This window comes from Pleurodeles waltl, chromosome 6 (assembly GCF_031143425.1).
Source record: "Pleurodeles waltl isolate 20211129_DDA chromosome 6, aPleWal1.hap1.20221129, whole genome shotgun sequence".
Classification (NCBI taxonomy): domain Eukaryota; kingdom Metazoa; phylum Chordata; class Amphibia; order Caudata; family Salamandridae; genus Pleurodeles; species Pleurodeles waltl.
In genome coordinates, this window is record NC_090445.1 from 706,324,504 (window position 1) to 706,347,350 (window position 22,847).

General features: G+C 44.7%; 1 protein-coding gene across 1 annotated transcript in view; it reads right to left on the reverse strand.

Moving 5' to 3' along the window:
* Nucleotides 1–22,847, reverse strand: part of LOC138301691 (deleted in malignant brain tumors 1 protein-like) — a 592,703-nt gene that overhangs the window by 259,589 nt on the left and 310,267 nt on the right. The window contains exon 10 of the mRNA XM_069242207.1: nucleotides 11,625–11,663. Coding sequence (XP_069098308.1) covers nucleotides 11,625–11,663 — 39 coding nt within the window. The remainder of the gene's footprint in view (nucleotides 1–11,624; nucleotides 11,664–22,847) is intronic.

A 22,847-nucleotide genomic window follows, 5' to 3' on the forward strand; every position in this document is an offset into this window, starting at 1 on the left:
CCACCATTACCACCACCATTACTGTGTTCACCTCTAGTACCACTTTTACTACCACCATCATTGCCACCACTATTACTATTCATCCATTTCCACCACTTTTACTATTACAAATATTGTCACTGCTATCAGTGCTACCCCACCATACACTGACACCACTACCACCACCACTGTTGTAATCATTATTACTGCCATTGGATTACACTGCCTGTACCACCATCAACATTATTACCGACACCGCTATTATTAGCCTCCACCAGGATCACCATTACCATCTAGGTACGACCACCATGAGTAGAGTTATCATTATTACCATTACTAACACCACCGTTATAACCACCATTACTGCTACCACTACCATTTCCTTGATCCCATTACCACCACTACCATTGCTACTCTCAACATTACCATGACCATTACAACCATCATTTCCACCACCACCATCATCATTGTCTATAAATTATCACAACTGCTACCATGACTAATATCACCATCATTGCTTCTGTCGTTGCCACAGAAAGAGCAGCCAGAAACGTTAGCACCACTATTATCACCAATAACATCATTAAAAGCATTACTGACACCTCCCATACCACCTCCACTATTGTCACAGCTATCATTTACTACACCACCAGTACCACCAGTACTGGTACCTAAGTTACTACCACCAGTACCATACCCACCAATAGCACCCATCATAACCACTGTCAACATAATTAACACAGCCATTACCACCAACATTACTACACAACAACCACCATCATTAACACTACCACCATTACAACTACTACTACCATTACTACCACAACCACCGTTGTCTACCTTTACAGCATCTGTGCATGCCTGTGTTTGCATTCTATGTCATGTGAAAGCGAGAGCCTCTGGCTTTTCTAATCCTTGTTTCACTTAGTACAGTGACTCACACAAATGTGAGCTGAAACTTAGAATGCTCTTTAAATAGTGATGGAGTGTAATGTATCTGATAACTTGCAACAATCACACCAGCTAGGTATGAAGCATGAAATAAGATCAACTCTAACATTTTCTTCATGTTAGGTTTTCATTTGTGCTAAATGCTACAGAGGTGGCTAGGAATGCAACGTTAGATGATAAATACTGTGGTGGTATGGGAATTGGTGACTTGCCTCTGACAAACCATGCCTCCAAGACTCGCCTGAATTTGAGATGTCTAGGTATGTTTTGTAGCAAGAAAAGCAAGTAAATCAAGAAATACAGGTGGTCATTACAACATTGGCGGTAAAAGCCGTTTACCACCGTGCAGAAGATCGCCAAAACACCGCTGCAGCAGTGGAATTCCGCCACGGTCATTATGACCCACTGCTCGGAATCCGCCAAAATTCAGACACCCACACAAGTCCGTCACACCAAAGGTCAGTGATAAACGGGCGAAGACAAAACCTCCACCGTCACGCCAACAGAAATACACCCACACTATCACGACACATAAATCCACGTGGTGGTCTTTCAACTGCGGTATTCCATTGGCCGTGCTCAAAATACACACACATTTACAAAACACTACCACATTGGACTATTCGAAATACACACACCTGATACAAATACACACACGACTCCCACACACCCATTACAATATAAAACACACACCCACATAACCCACAAACCCCTATGACAAAAATACCGAGAGAAGGCCAGAGAGAGACACTACAAACAACTACCTAGCATCCACAGGCACACAATACCATCACCCACATAACTTCCACGCACCTCACACAACACACCACTAAATAGCACACCACTTATCACTACACACACCACCCCACACATCACCCACACCACCCCATGGCACGGCAAAGACACCCCAGGTTCTCTGAGGAAGAGCTCAGGGTCATGGTGAAGGAAATCGTCCGGGTAGAGCCACAGCTATTCGGATCACAGGTGCAGCACACCTCCATAGCTAGGAAGATGGAGCTATGGCACAGAATAGTGGACAAGGTCAACGCAGTGGAACAGCACCCAAGAAATAGGGATGACATCAGGAAGAGGTGGAACAACCTACGGGGGAAGGTGTGTTTCGTGGTCTCAAGACACCACCTTGAGGTTCAGCGGACTGGCAGCGGACCCCCACCTCCACCCCCACAACTAACAACATGGGAGGAGCAAGTCTTGTCGATTCCGCATCCTGAGGGCCTCGCAGGAGTAGATGGAGGAATGGACTCTGGTAAGTCAACTCTTAAATATTACATCCCCCACCCTACTTGCATGCTATCACATACCCCCACCCTCACCCTCACCCCATCACTCCAACTCCTCACAAATGTCCCAACATCACAAACCACACATCCTAACACCAAGCCCTTCATGCAACAACAAAGCATGGATACCCATCACCAAAGCATGGCCACTGCACATACCCATACACCCCCCTAAACCACCATCGCACAATGACCCACACAGGAATGCAAGCACTGGGGTACACGGTCACCCACCCATTGCACACCATGGCACACACAGATGTAATAAACATCCTTTTATACCCCTGCAGGAACCCTACCCAACGTCACCAGACAGGAGGGTCCACACATGTCCACACCATCAACAGAAGAGGCCCACAGTGATAACAGTAGCTCTGTCCAACTGGATCTATATGACCAGCCTGGCCCATCGGGGACCTCTGGACAGTAGGTTCCCCTGACACAGTCACAGGCCACCACAGACCTTCCCCCCTCTGGAAACACCAGCACAGCAGCCACCCAGCGGGCCCATACCTCTGTCCCCAGGGCACGTCAATCAGCAGTGTGTCCACCCTACAGGGAACCCAGGCTAACCCACCACCCCAACAACAACAGGGACCTGGGGGCAGTTGCAGTGGGCACACGGTCCAGGGGACGGAGGCCCAGGAACACAGGGGAACTGGGAGGGCTGCTGTGCGACAGGGGAGGACAGGCCAAGGGAACCCACTCTCCACGAGGCCCTCTCCAACAACATGGGAGCCTACCACCATTCCCAGGAGATGATGGCAACAGTACTGGCCAAGTTTCAGGAGACCCAGTGCCTGCAGGAGGAACAGCATTTGGGCTTCATGGAGGAACTCAGATCCATCAATTCCACCCTGGGCACCATCGTAGGGGTGCTGAAGGAAGTCCTCAGCACCAGGAGGGACACTGTGGCAAAAGAAGGGGCCCCTGACACTAGCCTGGACGATGAACTGCCCACCACCTCTGCCGGCGCTCGTGGACGGGAGGCACCGCCACAGGACCACCACACCAGCACCTCACCCCCTGCAGAGGGAGAACCACCCCGCAAACGGTCCCTGAGATCCAGGACAAAGACAGAGAACGATGCCAAGACCCCACCAAGAAATGAGATCGCCCTGAATGTCATCCTTTTGTTCTACTTTTCACCCTGTCCATCCTCAAACTGCCCCAGCTCCACTTCCTATGCCCATTTGGGCTATGCACCTGTGAGACTAATAGACTGGACTCTGCCATGGACATTCCTCCACCATCAACCCTCACCATTTTACAACCCCCTCCAATATTGAGCACTTAAATAAACACCCTTAAAGCACAAAACAATCTGGAGTCTGTCTGTGATTTCAAAATAGTGTATTAGCAATTACAGTGGCAAAATGCTCTTTCAAATGTAATGTCAACATACCTATGTCACACAGCTCTAGTCCATGAGGAAACAAAGCAGATGTCACACAGTGGGACCCACATCTGTGAAATCGTAAGGGAAAGTGACAACTCAGTGACCATACACTGGGTGAAAACGACAGACAGTAGAGAGGTAGTAGTGTTAAAGTACATGTAGTAGGCAGGTTTGTATTCTTACCTGTGTCTCACTGGAGGTATTGCAGGATAACTGAGTTCCTGTTGTCGATGTCCTCTTCTTCTGCTTCCTCGTCTTCACTGTCCACAGGCTCCACAGCTGACACAACACCGCCATTTAGACCATCCTCCTGCAGAAAAGGCACCTGTTGTTGCAAAGCCAAGTTGTGAAGCATACAGCAGGCCATGATGATCTGGCACACCTTCTTTGGTGAGTAGAATAGGGATCCACCTGTCATATGGAGGCACCGGAACCTGGCCTTCAGGAGGCCGAAGGTCCGCTCTATAATCCGCTGAGTTCGCCCATGGGCCTCATTGTAGCATTCCTCTGCCTTTGTCCTGGGATTCCTCACTGGGGTCAGTAGCCATGACAGGTTGGGTTAACCAGAGTCACCTGCAAATGACGAGGGCAACTGTTAGACACACACTAACCTATAGGGATATCCCCAGACCCAGACAACCATTCCCAGTGACTTGCTTCCAGGTGCTCACCTAATAGTCACACCCGGTGCCTCTGGAGTTGCCCCATCACATAAGGGATGCTGCTATTCCGCAGGGTGTAAGCGTCATGTACTTAGCCAAGGAATTGGCATTGGCATGGGAGATGTACTGGTCTGCCAAGCACACCATCTGCACATTCATAGAATGAGAACTCTTCCAGTTTCTGCACACCTTCTCACTCCTGCGGGGGGTACCAAAGCCACATGTGTCCCATCAATGGCACCTATGATGTTGGGGATATGTCCCAGGCCATAGAAGTCACCTTTCACTGTAGGCAAATCCTCCACCTGAGGGAAAACGATGTAGCTCCGCATGTGTTTCAGCAGGGCAGACAACACTCTGGACAACACATTGGAAAACATAGACTGGGACATCCCTGATGCTATGGCCACTGTTGTTTGAAATGACCCACTTGCAAGGAAATGGAGCACTGACAGCACCTGCACTAGAGGGGGTATTCCTGTGGGATGACAGATAGCTGACATCAGGTCTGGCTCCAGCCGGGCACACAGTTCCAGGATTGTGGCACGATCGAGCCTGTAGGTGATGATCACATGTGTTTCCTCCATTGTCGACAGGTCCACCAGCGGTCTGTACACCGGAGGATGCCACCATCTCCTCACATGTCCCAGCGGACGGTGCCTATGAAGGACAACAGCGAGCACAAAGTCAACCAACTCAGAGGTACATACCCACAGCTTACACAGAACATGAATCATAATCCGAGATTTGGCCTGTATGAGTGTTGAGGCAAGGCCTAGGTATGTGTGACGCAGTGAAAAATTAAGCCATGTGGGCCCCTGAAATGGCAGCTGCCTGACCTGTAAAGTGGGACAATGGGAAGTAAGGTAACTGCACTGGCATTGTACACCGTCGCAGTAGGTGGTTGAAGACCGCTGCGCAATTCTGCATTGGTTAACATTGGACCTATGGGTCCCAGGAGCCAATGACGATGTACGCCGGCGGTGACGGTACGCACCGCCGTGGACATGATAGCCATTTCCTATCTGTCCAATCACTCGATGGGCTATGCCTGTGTAGAGTGGGGTGGATGAAAGATGGGGGGGGGATTGAGGCGTGCATGGAACGACGGTGAGTACATGTGCCACATGGCAAGGGTAGGGATGGGGGCCAATGACTGTGACGGTGCAGTTGGTAATAACTTTTCTTTTTCCACTGTACAATTCATGTAGGTCAGCGCCCACCAGAAGAAGGATATTTGGGGTACCATCGCCAAGGACATCTGCACCCTGGGGGTCTACCACAGACGGAGCACCCACTGCCGTAAGAGATGGGAGGACATTCGCCGCTGGAGCAATAAGACGGCGGAGGCTGAGCTGGGGATGGCCTCCCAACTTGGGAGGGGTGCCCGTCGCACCATGACCCCCCTGATGTTCAGGATGCTGGCGGTGGCCTACCCGGAGTTGGATGGGCGCTTGAGGGTATCACAGCAGCCACAAGGGGGTGAGTACACTCTCATTCAGCTGATTTTGCATGCAGTGGAGGTGACTGGGTGGGGGAGGTGGGCTGTGGGTTTCCCTAGGCCAGGGCGAGTGTGCTAGTTCGGTCCCCTTGTTCTGGCAGACCCTGTAGCACCCCACCCCACCTGTGTACAGTGCCAAGTACACCTAGTCAGGCTCCTGTGACATCCTCATCCCTCCCTGTCTCGTCTCCACTCACACCTGCATGCACTACATCTACAGCCACTACTTCCATCACCAGCACACACACCACCACACCCCGCTCACGTGCAGTCACCACTCCCACTACCATTCACACATCCCCTGTGTCCTTTCCCAGTGTGTCTGTTACGCCACCTCCCAAGATACACAAACGCAGGCACACACCCACCCAACAGCCATCCACCTCACGACAGCCTACAGCGCATGTACCTTCACCCAAAGTCACCAAATGAACATCTCCTACAACCACAACCTCTTCCTCCACTCCCAAACCCCCTCCAGCTACCCGTCCAAGTGTTCCCAATTTTTTTTTCCTGTCCAACCTTGACCTCTTTCCCTCACCTCCCCCACCCAGTCAGTCTCCTAGGGCCCGACTCTCCAGGTCCCAATCTAGCACCTCAGCCACAACATCTCCGGGACCAGTGGTGCCTGTAGTCACCGGAATCTGGAGTGCACCAGGCAGCAGGGCAGTCAGTGTGGCACGGAGCCACAGCACGGACAGTCCCCCACCTGTCAAGCATCAAAAGTTGGCCAGTGCCCTGCGGGAGAGGGGGAAGACTCCAGCCACCAAAGCCGCTCCCAGGGGTACAGGTGGGAGTGTGGATTCAGCTGCAACACCTTCCAAGGTGGGGAAGGGGCACAAGAAACTCAGCAAGTCTGGGAAGAGCAGCACGGCGGAGAAGACCGCCATCATCCCCGCTGCCCAGGAAGCCACCGCCATCATCCTTGCTGCCCAGGAGGCCACCTCCAGCAGCAGCCCTGCTGCCCAGGAGGCCACCGCCATCATCCCCGCTGCCCAGGAGGCCACCGCCATCATCCCTGCTGCCCAGGAGGCCACCGCCAGCACCAGCCCAGCTGCCCAGGACAGGACCGCCAGCACCAGCCCAGCTGCCCAGGAGGCCAGCACCAGCCCAGCTGCCCAGGACAGGACTGCCAGCAACAGCTCAGCTGCCCAGGGCAGGACCGCCAGCACCAGCCCCGCTGGGCCATGAAGGACCACCAGCACCAGCCCCGCTGGGCCATGAAGGACCGCCAGCACCAGCCCCGCTGGGCCATAAAGGAACGCCAGCACCAGCCCCACTGGGCCCGACAGGACCGCCAGCAGCTGAGTCATTGCCAAGGACCCCACCGGCACAAGCACCGCTGAACAGCACACTGCCGCCACAAGCACAGCTGAACAGGACACTGCCGCCACAAGCACCGCTGCCAAGGACACCACCGCCACAAGCACTGCTGAACAGGACACTGCTGCCACAAGCACCGCTACCAAGGACACCGTCGCAACAAGCACCGCTGGCCCATGAGCGCCAAGGGCACTGACGCTACTGAGTCCGTCACAAGCAGGATGAAGCACTCTGGGCACCATGCCCCCTCCAGAACCAGTGGATAGATACATCCACTACCTCAGTCCTTGGCAGGATGAAGCACTCTGGGCACAAGGCCCCCTCCAGAACCAGTGGAGACTGTTATCCACTTGAGAGACTGTGGCTTTGCACTCCCCAGGATTGAACAGTCGGGAACCCACCCACTGGAGAGACTTGAGAGGCTGTGGCTTTGCACTCCCCAGGATTGAACAGTGGGCAACCCACCCACTATAGAGACTTGAGAGACTGTGGCTTTGCACTCCCCAGGATTGAACAGTGGGCAAACCACCCACTATAGAGACTTGAGAGACTGTGGCTTTGCACTCCCCAGGATTGAACAGTGGGCAATCCACCCACTGTAGAGACTTGAGAGACTGTGGCTTTGGACTCCCCAGGATTGAACAGTGGGCATGTGGCCCCCTCGTGGATTTGGCTTTGTGCACTCAACCGGCTGAGGTGCCCCCCTTTCCCTTCCTCCTGAGGTGCCTGTGTTATTGCTATCTGATGCCCCTGCAGTGTTCTCTCTGTCATGTTCGAGTATTGAGTGTGGGCCTCGCCCATGCCGTATGGGCCCAGTGTTCCACGGACTTCAATGGAGCACTACCTGGACTACTGTTTTTGGTATATATATTTGTTTATAGTGTATATATATTTTGCGTACTGGATTTTAATATATTACAATGGTTACACTCATTTTCTTTTGTCTTTGCATTCTTCTGGGGGGTTGGGGGGTGTAACTGTAATGTATCATGCTGTATTATTGTGTGTGTTGTAGTGGGTGAGGGTGGGGGTGTTGTCTGTGTGTGTCACTATTTTTTCCCTCCCCCTCCCCTGTGTCATAGGTGCAGTACTCACCGTGGTCTTCGCCGGCAGCGTTCGTGGTCCTGGTAGAGGAGCAAGAAGATTAGGGCTGGCAGGATCTGGAGCTCGGGTTCCATGGCATCCTGATTCCTCGTGTGGTGTGTAGAGGTGAGCGTTTTCCCTTCGAAGTCCTGTTTCCGCCATGTTTTTGTTTGCGGTTAATCCGCCTGGGAAAAACGTGGCGGATTGGACTGTTGTGATACTGTGGGCGGTACATTGTCCTCCGCCTGTCTGTTGGCGGTGACTGCCATGCTGCTTGTTTGTACCGCACTGGCGGTCGGAGTGTTAAAGCTGTCTTTGTTGGCGGTTTCCGGCACGGTTGTGATTCCATTTTTTTTTCCGCCGGCCTGTTGGCGATCTTACTGCCGCTTTAACAGCAACCGCCAGGGTTGTAATGACCCCCTCAGTCTACTAACAGTTTGTTGTCATCTTATAACTTCTTTTCTTCTAAACTTGGTTATTGGGAGCCTTTAAATATTTCTTGATGGCACTGAATGCCTTAGGTAGTCTTTTTAAATGTATTTGTAAAATAAGTATTGTGTGGCAGGGCCAAATTATCTCTTGCCTGAAAATTTCTGGCTGGCTGAGCACATTCTAGGCAGTTCACAGTGAAGCCCATCTATAGCTGGATTTTTTTGGCTCCTCTGCCTCTATCAATATCTGCGGAAGACACAATTGAATAGACTGAGGTCCCAAGGACAAATTGATCCATATAAATGGCATGATGAAATAATTGTATTTACTACCATAACCTTAACACAGAAGCTGGGGATGACAGAGATTGGGTCAAGCTTGAGAAAACGTAATATTCTGGAATCTGTACGTTGATTTCTAAACTATTACTAAATAATTGTAAGAAATTCATGTAGTTTATCTCTCTGCCTCTGTCACAGGAACTATCATATTGTTTTATATTCACATGTATTCTTTGCACACAAAATGATCTTAAGTAAATTCTTAGTTCTGAAAATGCCATTTAGTGGAGATAGACCAGTATCTCTCATATTTGTTTTAACTGTCTAACTGTTTATAAAATTTGAGTGAAGATGATTTTGCACCCTGTTGTCATTTTCCAGTTTGCCAGAACTCACTCTTTGCTATCAGGCAATCTATTTTCATTACCCTCATACCTCTGTGGGTATGGCTTAGAGCCATTGTAATGTGTCACGCCTTACTCATAAGAAAATAGTCATAAATAAAAGATTCACACATTCAAAGAGGAGGTTTGGGCTACTATTATTCATTAATTGATCTGTTCAACATTAATTCAGATTTGCTTTTAACCACTGAGGCATACAACACAGAGGTATAGGTCACTGACTTTAGAATGTGAGTAACTGCATACTTCTCGATCACGGGTACGCATCCACCTAAAAGAAGAGTACTTCAGTACCAAGACATTTGGGAAGATACCTTACTTTTACCAAACGTCTTTCCTTCTGTTGTTCAAATGTTTTGTTTAGGCCATCCTTGTATGTTTAAACTAGGTTTTCAGTTTAAAATAATATATTTTTTTTATTACAAACAAATGTCTCTAATGTATAGGTCGCACCAGGTTTTCTCTTTTTTTCTTTCTATTTTGGTGGCATATGCAATTTGCAATAGAATTGGCTTGCAATAAAACAAATAGCCTCTGCAACAGCTTGAAAAGATCATAGGCTTTGACAGTGCTTGATTACTTAGCGAATTGCTTACAACTGATCTGATTCTCAACTCTGAAGCATATCGATTAGGAGATAAATACTTTAGTTCATGAGATGCTATTCAATGAAAAGAAAAAGCAATTATTTCTTAAAAGAAGAAACATTATACTTGTACATGAAGGTGGTTTAACATTTTCTCTCTGTACACCCTACCTACTTTAATAGGATATCTTACTAGGGAGCCATGTGTTATCTATTGGGAAATGAATACGGTTTTAAAGGCGATGATGTTTAAAAATATGCTGAACTAATACATTTTGCCAAGAAACTTTAATTCACATTCTTCTCAAAGAGAATATGGGTGATTTTGTTGGAAGACATTTGAAGAATGAGACATGTTTAGGTTATCAGAGCAGTGCTTCATTTCTGGAAAAACAAAACAGTCCATAATGAGATTTAAACCTTGTATGGACTGCCATTTTCTTTTTTTAGCAAAGAGGAACGTTTTTTCCAACAGATCATGTTTTATCAGCTGGGAATCTATCCCTTTTGAGGGTATCAGGAAATCCATTCTGAGTTTCAGTGTTCCTGCATAGAATATCATGTACAACCTACAGGAACATTAGTGTTTAAGGGCCAGATGTGTGTCCATTTCATTTTGCGAGTCTCTAATTGCAACTTTTGCAAGTCGCAATTAGAGACTTGCAAAATGAAATGTACATATGTGTCTCAGGCACATTTAGTGATTCCCAATGGGGTCACAATTGACCTATCTCATCAATATTCATGAGGTAGGTCGCAATTTGTGACTCCATTGGAAATGACCGCACTCACAGGGATGGTGGCCTGCTGGGGACAGCGGAAAACCATGTCTGTAACTGCTTTTTTAATAAAGCATTTTTTTAAAAAAATGCAGCCCATTTACCTTAAAGGAAAACAGTATGCATTTAAGCAAAATATGAAAAGTTTTCTTTTCATTTTTTCAGAGTAGTCAGTGGTCAGTGCGACCACTGCCTGCTCTGAAAAAATATTTTCACTTCCATTGAAAAAGTCAAAGGGGTCCCTTGATGAAACCATCCCATATGCGAATGGGTTAACACCAATTTGAAATTTGTGTTAACTGTGATTGTTTTGCAATCACATTTACAGTCAGAAAACAATCATACATGCCACTGCGATTCACAATTCGGAAGGGACGCCCTTGGAGCTCGCCCTCCTAATTGTGACGCGCAAACCCTTTTTGTGATTTGGTATATAGTTTACCGACGTGCAAAATTGGGTTTGTACAATGAGAAATGCTTTTTTCTTGTCCCAAACAGCCCGATTGTGCTAATATGGCCATCTGCGACAGGAAAAAAGCTTTTCACATCTGGCCCACGTTTCAGTAAACAAATTTCTGAGTCGCATTTTGCTTTGGTACATTGAAAAAAAGCATTTTTCCGGTCGCAAACGACCCACCTGAAAAATGCTTTGCGCAACTGGCCCTTAACCAAGTAAACATGGCAACACATCCTATGGAACTACTTGGCAAACAATGCTGATAAAGAAACATACTTTGCCTTTATTATAGATGGGGGCCACCTTTGGATGTGAGCAAAAATAAATAAAAAAAGGCATGATTGAACACAACACAATATGTACATGCACAACAAAAGTAACAATAAATAAATGCATATATAAACAAACAAGTCTGATCGTATTAAATAGCCTTGTTACATAAAACAATTAAACACTTATAAAATATTTAAATTAAAAAATACATACCACCAGCTGTTACAGTAGTTATTACGTTATCATCTGTAACTAGAGTAGACATAAGAAATTAGTAAGCATGTGGATTTCTGTGTAACTTTTATCAAAGCAAGCAAAATATACTATAGGCTAAGTATTTGAATTTTTGTTTATTAATTTTTTTAAAAGAACCACTTGTAGAAAACAAATATTATCAGTTTAATGAAACACAAAGAACATGTTAATTTTCGGTTGTATAAGTACGACCTGTAACTTCCATACAGTCACTTTTGAGCCCTTACCTAAAAGTATTTACTATTTTCCCAGCGCAAACCAACATTAGCATGTAATCCTTTCAAGCCTTTAAATGTTGCTCATGTTCAAACAGCCCCTCGCCCAAGGTCGTCTACCTTCTCTGAGCTCCACTGTTTTCCTTAATAAGTTATGTACTCTTAGGCCTCTGGTTTTATGACAGAAAAGCAGTGCAAAGTTACAAAATGAGATTGTATTTTGTAAGTTTGCGCCGCTTTTGCATAAAAAAATTACACAAATGCGGCACTAAAAAGTATAAATATGGGCCTTAATATCACTCTTACTCTTCAGGACTTTGCGCCACAATTACATCCATTCTCCAGTACTGAGAGATGGAAAAACTGGCCTACCTGTTGCGTTTATTACAATTGTTTTTTTACAGGTGCCTTTGTATTCTGATAAAATGCACAAATTAAGAGAAAGTGCATGCCTGTTTGAAGAGAGATCTCAGCATTGCTTTGTCTGCCAAATAGAGTTAGAGGGAGACATTGTGATGGTGCGGTCATTGCTAGTCAGACCCAGTTGACATTTTGGTAAAGCACAGCAAAGACTGGAACCATCTTCATGGGTCTGGGGAGCAGAAGTGTTGCCTAGTCAATGTTAGGGAGGTGTGAGTCTGAGATTTCGCAACAAGTAACTTGGTTTACCCAACTAAAAAGAGAGTGGGTGGGCAGCAACAAAGGAGATGGTGGGGGATGGACAATGACAGGTTCAATGGGCTTTAATTTATTGTTAGTTTGAAATGTTATATTCTTAGTTATATTCATATCCTCATGGAGACATAAACCACAACACAAGTTAACACAGTATTATTGCTATGTAAAGTGCAGTATACTGTTATTAAAACGTGTTCAGCTTGAACTTAAGTACCTGTAAGTACTCTTTCAAAAATAATTCAGCATTATCACTTGACTACTTAATTTCACTACATTGATTTTTTCGCTTTGGTCTAGTACTATCATTGTCTTGTACTGTTCAATGAGTCAACATGTTGCATTTGACAGGTCTGTATACATATTGTTAGCGGTCTGTCGTTGTACACACAAGCCAAGCATTCTCTCTTTGCACTGATAAACCTATGCAATACTTTATTAAACGTCTAAGCTAAATTGTAAAACGTTTCAGGACTGATTTTATGTATAATCTTTCAAAGCTACACGTAAACATTCGCAAGTATTTTCCATTAATAAGACTGTCCTCTCTGAGGCCCTGTAGTATTCTGATGAATATCTTTTCAGGGCAAAAATGTTAATAAATATTTCCTAAATTAACAAACATTTTAGTTGTCTACCAGCAAAAATAGGGGGAACGTTTTTCAAATTTTACGGTAACTTAAAAGATGATTACAGGATTGCTTTAGGGAAATTATGCATGATGCGATTAGTTTGAAGAGAACGCAGAGATCTTTCGTACTGTGTTTTTGCTCTTCCAAGTCTGGAAAATCACAATAAGGCACTAATCTTGGAGTCCGCATAAACATTTTCAAAAAGAGGAGGGAGGATGGTTGATTTCAAAGTAGATTTAGATAGAGAGTGAGCTTTAGATAGTGTGTGAGTTTGATGCTACAGTCCTTGTAAAACGTATGATGGGAACTTAATATGGGAAAATGGTCTACACAATTAGAAATTATAACATTTATATGGGCTCCATTACGCAGTATTTCATTTCATTCTTTGTTGTGTCTATAGGTCCTCTGCTATAGGTTTCTACCTTTTCTCTGCTCTCTCTCTTCTGTGCTTTCTCTCAATCTTCCTCTCCCTCTTTTCTCACCCTTTTCACTACTGTTTACTCTTTACTGCCTGTGCATTTTCTTATGCTTCTCAGCATCAGTTTCCACCATCAACATTAGAGGAATCATGAAGGTGCAATTGTGAGAAACCATGGCAGCAGTATGAGTCAGATGTAAACCTCATACCAAAATTCGCTTTTGGAGCACAGGAGTCTCTCATCAGTGAGACTGCATCAATGCCTGAGAGCATAGAACTCTCGGAGTGCACGGTACCCAGCTGCATGGAGGGCACAGAGGTGTCTAAGGACACAAAGAGCAGTGTTGACTACCTGACAATGATAGCTCATAATCGGTAAAAGCTAAAGGGTGTCTTACATCAATGAAAAGGCCGGACGTTTGGCTGCAGCCAGTACATATATTTCAACAGCACTGAGAGTACTTCTAATAGCAGTAAAATCACATGGATATCAAACTTCAAAAATGTCTTAGAGAAACATTCATTAGCAGTGACAGCCCAGAGACATATTACAAAACATGGGCTTCTCCATAGTGGCTCTTCTCTTTTTGAGGGCGGTGGGGAAGGGCAGAGAGGAAAATCCTGTGCAGGACTTCGCTGACACAGTCTTTTCGTAATTGAGGATATGGCTGGGCCTATCCATGGACTTCACTTAGGGGTCGCCACGGGTCACAGCTGCGAACCCTGGCTTGTCACTTGCGACCCCTGGCACTGTCTTTGCGACCCCTGGCCTCAGTGGTGGCAAAATCAGTGCCTGGAACACATGGGCAGCTTGTCCTTATGGCCATAGGTTGGGGCTCCGCTGTCCTTGTTTTCTGTCAATTATTTATATACTAATAGTAAATAATATTTTATTACTATTAGTGTAGCTGGAATATGACCTGCACAGACAGCAGAGGTAAGTAAAAATGCATTAAAATGTATTTTGTGTGTGCTTGCATTAAGATTGTGTTTATGTGAGAGCAAGTGTGTGTATGTGTGAATGTGGGTGCATGTAAGGAAAGGTTAAATGGCATGTGATGTCACTTCCGCTACCCCAGGCATTTTGGTCAACTGACCCTTCTTTTGCATGACATTTTTAGGTCGAGCATAGCAGCGTGCAAGCACTGCATTTCGACTTGTTGTAATCTATTCTTTGGGCTTTACCACGCCCATCTCATGCCCATCACTTTCATTTGTTCATGGGCCTGCCTTTCAAAAATCCCATGGTGTTGTTTGTAAATGCTTTACATTTGTCCTGCCTTGAGGCTGTTTTGTTACCACCTTGGAGACTGACCCTGTTAAATGGATTATTGCACAATCGTTCAATAATAACGAGCTTTGCGTCGGTGCACTATTTTTTCTTTTGACTCACCACTTCACTCATGATAGTATGTTGTTGTTTTCGTCTTCCTAGGTTTCGGGCATCTTGCTGTTTGTTTGCAATATCTGTGGGGTCTTTTTTATTTATTTTTATATTTTTGCAGTTTTATGTAGCATGAACTCAACCCAAAGGTATTGGAGCACTTTATTTATTTAGCATTTTTTTGTAATTGAAACTCGATACAAAGTATTACAGTGCTTTACATGAGCCCTGGTTACATTACACAAGAACACATTAATTTTTGTTAGCAAGAGGAGATTAAGCGATTTGCCTGGACTCACAGGATGTTGAGCCCGGCAAGACTCGAACCATGTTCCCCAGCTCCAAAGTCAGCAGCTATGGCCTTTGCACCACATCCTCTCCCCTAGGGTTCTTTGTCTGGTGAGTATTGGGGCAGTCTGGTAATAGCTTATTTTTTTTTATATAGTGCTTGGTAATACACGTTCTTCCCTTTTACAGCATCAAAAAGCAGGAAAGCAGGGGCCATTCTTAACAAAATCCCTATAGCAAATTTACATCAACCTTACAGAGATGAAAAAGCTGTCAGGATTATTTTTTTTCTTCTTTTTTTAAGTTTTATGTAGTGCGAACTCAATGCTAAAATGTTGGAGTGCTTTATTTATTTATTTATTTATTTTTGCAGTTTTATGTAGCGCATACTGGACACAAAGGTATTACATTACTTTACATGAGGAACCGGTTACACTAAACAAGAACAAATTAATTTTTGGTAGCAAGGGGAGATTAAGTGATTTGCCCAGAATAACAGGATGTTAAGCCAGCGTCAAGACCCGAACCATCATCCTCAGCTACATAGTCAGCAAATCTGGCCTTTATGCCACATCCTCTCCCCTAGGGGGTTCTTTGTCTGGAGTGTGTTGGGGCAGTCAGGGAATAACTCATTTTTAAAATAGCGCTTGGTATTGCTGGTTCTGCCACCGATAGTGTTGCAAGGCAGGTGCTATTCTTAACAAAATCACTATAATTCATTTGTAGATAATCTGACTCTTCTTTTATTCCCTTTGTATACAGTCGATGTTTTTAAAAGTTAGGCTGGTATTGCCAATGTAGAGGAATAATTCCTTTAAAAGTTTGACACACGCAAATATATGGCTGCCCCCTTCTCTTTGCTCCTAACTCTTTTGCCCCCTCATTCTCCAGGTTAAATGCCACCAAGGTGCCTCTTTGTGGCTTGTTTGGTGCTATAAAGGTTTAGGTAAACACACTAGGAAGGGCTGCATCTCTAGGGTATCACAGCCAGCCTTTAAGAAAGAGGCAAAAACACTTCCAAGACGGCGGCCTTGTTGTGCCCCCTGTCCTGCAGTGATAGGCCTGGGAGGGTTGCTGTGTCACCTGGCATACATTCACTACACTCCAAACCAAAACATATAGGTAAAAGACATTGTCATTTACAACGCCAATAACTTGAACTCTCACAAGTGTGAGACCTATTGCATTGCAAATTCTTATTTGCTTTATCTTGGCTTCATGTAAAGCAGGTTGACTTTACAAAAACGGTGTCAATGGCCTAGGATGGTTCGACCCTCAGGTATGCTATGCTGTTTTCAAGCATGCATAGCATGTTCATGAATTGTGAAGTTGTGAGGGGAAAAATGAGAAGTGCCATTACACATATACAATTCATGAAGCCCGTCTGAGGGTCGCATGCCATTTTCTCTGCCATCATCACTGGTACAGATGTATAAACAAGAAAACTGAAAGATGTGTCAGCTCGTCTGCTTACAATTCTGCCACTTTAATCTCCTAGAATAGGGAGGATGAGATGTGAACATCCTCTGCATTATGTCTGTAATTACCTATTGGAAAGGGCCCTTCTGCAGGGTCACCCCCAAACTTTTTGCCTTCCTCCTCCTATTTTTTTGACCTCATTTTTGCTGGCTTTAGGACTTTGCACACTTTACCACTGCTAAACAGTGCTAAAGTGCAAATGCTCTCTCCTTAAAACATGGTGACATTGGCTCATACCCAATTGGCTTATTTAATTTACTTGTAAGTCCCTAGCAAAGTGCAGTACATGTGCCCAGGGCCTGTAAATTAAATGCTACCAGTGGGCTGCAGCACTGGTTGTGCCACCCATATACGTAGCCCCCGAACCATGTATCAGGCCTGCCTATGCAGTGCCTATGTGTGCAGTTTCATTGCCACTTCAACTTGGCATTTAAAAGCACTTGCTAAGCCTTAAACTCCCCATTTTCTACATATAGGTCACCCCTAAGGTAGGCCCTAAGTAACCCACAGGGCAGGGTGCTATGTAAGTAAAAGGCAGAACATGAACATATGTGTTCTACATGTCCTGGTACTGTAAAACACCTAAATTCATTTTTACACTGCTGTGAGACCTGCTCCTTTTTATAGGCTAACATCAGGGAGACCCTAATACATTGTTTAGGGATAGATCCTGATCTGAAAGGAGCAGCCAGGTCATACTTAGTATGGCCAGAATGGTGATACGAAAATCCTGCTTAATAGTGAAGTTGGATTTTATATTACTATTTTAGAAATGCTACTTTCAGAAAATGAGCATTTCTCTACATTCAAATCCTTCTGTGCATTCCAATCCACTTCTGGCTAGGTTTAGTTGACAGCTCCATTGTGCATTCACTCAGACAACCCCAAACATAGGATGCTCAGTCACACTTGCACACATCTGCATATTGAATGGGTCTTCCTGGGCTGGGAGGGTGGAGGGCCTGACACTTACATGTCAAAGGACAGTAGCCTGCCCTCACACAAAGGACTGTCACACCCCCTCCTGGGACCCTGACAGACAGGATGGAACTGAAAGGGGACGTTGTGCACTTCTAAGCCACTCTTTGAAGTCTCCACCACTTCAAAGGCACATTTGGGTATTTAAACAGGGCCTTTGCCCCTACCAACTCAGACACTTCTGAGGTAGACACTCTACTTGATCAAGACACTTCCTGGAGAAGAGAACCTGAACCAGAACCTGCAAACTTGCCAAGAAGAACTGTCCGGCTGCCCAAAGGACTCACCTGACAGATTTATGTGAAGGACTGCTGTCTTGCTGTTGCCCTTCTGCCTTGCTGCTCTCTGGCTGTAATGAAGAAGTGCTCTCCAAAGGCTTGGATTGAGCTTGCCTCCTGTTCCCTTGTGCGGCAAAAACCGACAAACAGCCTGCCAGAAACAACGCACAGCCTTCATTGTCACCACATGCTGAACCTGAATGACGCAGCCCAACTTCGCAACGAGAAGATCGACGCAGTGCCAGTGTAGTGACCGTAAATTAGACGCACGGCCCACTGGATCGACGCACAGCCGAGTCAGAACAACACATCCCGACTTCCGGAAAGGAATTGACGCAGCACCTGCCGTGCAGTAGAAATTTCCACGAAAAGCCCACTGGATCGACGCAGCCCCTGTGATTTCATCCTTTCAGGAATTCAACGCATCGTCCCCGGGGCATCCGAAAATCCCGCAACCCAAAGAGGATCCAAGACCAAGTGCCGGAAATCGTTGCAAAGCCTTCCCTGCGTGAAAAATAAATGACGCATCGCAGTGTGCGGCCCGAGAAATCAACACACACCTTCTTATTTTCCACGCATCTCCTCCTCTGTGGTTCTTTGCGCACCTCCTGTTTTTGCTGATCCTTCTTATTGGCCTAAGGACTCTGAGCTCTTTATAACTGCTGACCAGTGCTAAACTGCATGCATTTCTCCCCTAAACATGGTAAAATTGGTGTATCCACAATCGGCATATTTAATTCACTTGTAAGTCTCTTGTAAAGTGGTATACCAGATATTCAGAGTCTGTAAATTAAAAGCTACTAGTGGGCCTGCAGCACTGCTTGTGCCACCAACACAAGTAGCCCTTAACCCATGTCTCAGGGCTGTCACTGGAGAGCCTGTGTGTGCAGTTTCGCTGCTAGTTCAACTTGCCATTTAAAACCCTTTGTCAAGCCTTCAACTCCCCTTTTATTATACATACATCATTCCTAAGGTAGGCCCTTCGTAGCCCATAGGTCAGGTTGCTATGTAAATAAAAAGTAGGACATGTATGTTTAAGTTTTACGTATCCTGGTAGTACAAAGCTCCCAAATTCCTTTTCACTACTGTGAGGCCTACTCCTCTCATAGGTTAACATTGGGAATTCCTTATAACACTTTTAAGCTCTTACAGCTCAGTGTGTCTGCAGCCCGTCTCCAATACACATCTGGGGTGGGTGACACATACACTTTATGCATTCCCTCAAGAAAGCTGCAAGCACAGGATGGTTTGGTGTGTCTGAGACCTCGTCTGCATTCATCTGCATTCTTATGGCTCTTCCTGGACAGGAAGGGTGGGAGAGGCTGACACACCTGGGTAGGCAGTGCCTGCTCCGACACAAAGGGCTGATAACACCCTACTGATAGTCTAGAGCTTGGGTTGAGGAAGAAAGGATACTTGTGTAATTCAAAGACCCTTCTTTGAAGTCACCCCCACTTCAAAAACTGATTTGGGTATAATTACTGGGTTTCTGACCCCACCAAATCAGACACTTCTGGACCTACAACTGGACGCTGTCAGAAGACCTGCTTTGCTGCATTAATGACTGTTACTCTGCTGGACTGATGACATGAAAGTACTGCTTTTCTGCTGTGATGTGCTGCACTGCAGTCTGCTGTTCTCTGACCTTGCTGAGGGAGAGCTGGACTCTGCTTTGCACCTCAGGAGATCTCCAAGGTCTTGTTGGCTTCCTTCCTGTTGCTAGGGATGCCTGGGATATCGAATTCTCTGTCCCTGCTCCTGTGCCTTGCTCACTGGAAGTAGACCCAGATACTTGCACCAGTAAATTTAATGCATGTTCTGCTTGCTGGAAGAGGCAACTGGTGCATTGACCCTCTTGCAGGACTAAAATCAGCGCACCACACAGGGGTCCAAGCAGCATCTCCAGAACTGCCACAATGAACGAGGCATCCTCTGCCTGCTGGAAGTGGCACCCAGTGCATCAGCATCAATGCACCACTGAAATCACTGCATCACCGCCATTGCTGAAGGAAGATCGACACATCTCTTTGACAGCATTGAGAAACCCTGGGCATCGGCTTCAGAATCAATTCATGGCAAGTTAGATGCTCATCTTCGGAAACCAAGGCAGCGCCTTCAACGTGTGAAAAATCAACTCATGCCTTGACTACAGGAGTGACATCAATACATCTACTGATGCATCAACCCCACATCTTATGTTGCAATCAGGATCAAGGTACGCTATTCCCTGGGCCTGTGTTGCTCTTGTACTCAGCTTTCAGTTTAAAATATATATATATTTTTTTACTGCAAACATATGTCTCTAACAAATAGTTTGCATGAGGTTTCCTCTTTTTTCTTTTTATTATGGTGGCATATGCAATTTGCAATATGATTGTTTTGTAATAAAACAAATAGCTGCTGCAACAGTTTGAAAAGATCAGGGGCCATATGTACGAAAGTTTTTTCCCATAGACACAGAATGGGTAAAATCCTTTCGTACATCTGGCCCCAGATGTATAGGCTTTGAGAATGCTTGATTACTTAGCGAATTGCTTACAACTGATCTGATTCAGCATATTGATTGGGAGATGAATACTTTAGTCCATGAGATGCTATTCAAGGAAAAGAAAAAAAGCAATTATTTTTTAAAAGAAGAAATAGTATGATCGTACATGGAGCTGGTTTAACCTTTTCTCTCTGTACACCCTACCTACTGTTATAGGATATCTTACTAGGGAGCCATGTGTTATATATTGGGAAATGATTCCAGTTTTAAAGGCAATAATGTTTAAAATGATGCTGAAGCAATACATTTTGCAAAGAAACTTTGATTCACATACTTTTCAAAGAGAATGTGGGTGATTTTGTTGGGAGACTTTGTAGAATGAGACATGTTTAGGATATCAGAGCAGCGCTTCCTTTCTGGAAAAACAAAACAGTCCATCAGGAGATTTAAACCTTGAATGGACTGTCACTTGATTTAAAAAAGAGTAAAGTCTTTTCCAAAAGATCATGTTTAATCTGCTGAGGATCTATCCCTTTTGAGCCTATCAGGAAATCCATTCTGTGTTTCATTGTTCCTGCATAGAATTTCGTGTGCAACCTATAGGAAGGTTAGTGTTTTAATCAAGTAAACATGCCAACACATCCTATGGAACTCCTTGGCAAACAAGGCTGATAAAGAAACATACTCTGCCTTTATGATAGATGGGGCCACCTTTGAATGTGGACAAAACAAATGAAAAAGTGCATGATTGAACACAACACAATATGTATATACAAAATAAAATTAACAGTAAATAAATGCATACATAAACAAACATGTCTGATCGTATTAAATAGCAGTTTGCCTTGTTACATAAAACAATTAAAAGCTTAGAAAATATTTCACTTAAAACTAATACCTACCATCAGCCGTTTCTGCTTTTGTAGTTATTGCGTTATCTTCTGTAACTAGAGTAGACATAAGGAATTAGTAGGCTGTCTGAGAACGTATTTGGATTTCTGTGTAACTTTCATCAAGACAGGCAACATATACTATAAGCTAAGTATATAAATTTCCCTTTGTTAATTCATTAGAAAGAACAATTTGCTGCAGAAAACAAATGTAATCAGTTCAATGAGACACAATGAACATTTTCATGTTCATTTTTGGTTGTATAAATATGACCTGTACCGTTCATGCAGTTACTTTCAGCCCTTCTCTCTCTGACCTAAATGTATTGACTATTTTCCCTGCCCAAACCAACATTAGCATGTAGTCGTTTCCGGCATTTAAATGTTGCTTATGATCAAAAAGCCTCTCTCCCAAGGCCATCTCCATTTCTCTGAGCTCAAACACTGTCCCTAATAAGTCATGTACTATTAATGTTACTCTTATTCTTCAGGACCTGGTGAGACAAAGACATCCATTCTCCTGTACTAAAAGAAGGAAAAAACTCTCCTACCTGTTGCGATTATTACAATTGTTTTTTTACAGGTTGCTTTAGTATTGTGGTAAAAGGTTCAAAATAGAAGAAAGTGCATGGCTGTTTCTGAAGAAATCTCAGCATTGCTTCTTCTGCCAAATAGAGGTAGAGGGGGCCATTGTGTTTGTGTGGTCATTGCTAGTCAGACCCGGTTGACATTTTGATAAAGCACAACAAAGACTTGAAACACCTTCATGGGTCTGGGGAGCAGGAACGTTGCCTAGTCAATGTTAGGGAGGTGTGAGTCTGAGATTTCTCAACATGCAACTCGGTTTACCCAACTAAAAAGAGATTGTGTGGGCTGCAGCAAAGGAGGTGGTGGGGGATGGACAACAACAGCTTCAATAGACTTTAATTTATTGTTAGTATGAAAAGTTATGATATTCTTAGTTATATTCATATCCTCACGGAGACATAAACCACAACACAAGTTAACACAGTACTCAGAGTATTATTGATATGCAAAGTGCAGTATACTAATATTAAAACGTGTTCAGCTTGAACTTAAGTACCTGTAAGTACTCCTTCAAAAAGAATTCAACAATTTGCACTTGACTACTTAGTTTCACTACATTGATTCTTTCACATTGGTCTAGTACTATCATTGTCTTGTACTGTTCAATGAGTCAATATGTTGCATTCGACAGGTCTGTATACATATTATTAGCAGTCTGTTGTTGAACACACAAGCCAAGCAGTCTAATTTTGCACTGATAAACCTATGCAATACTTTAAAAAACGTCTAAGCTAAACAGGATTGATGTGAAAAACGTCTCAAGACTGATTTAATTTATTCTCTTTCAAAGCAAGACATAAACATTCACAAGTGTGTTCCATTAATAAGAATGCCCTCTCTGACGCCTATAGTATACTGACTAATA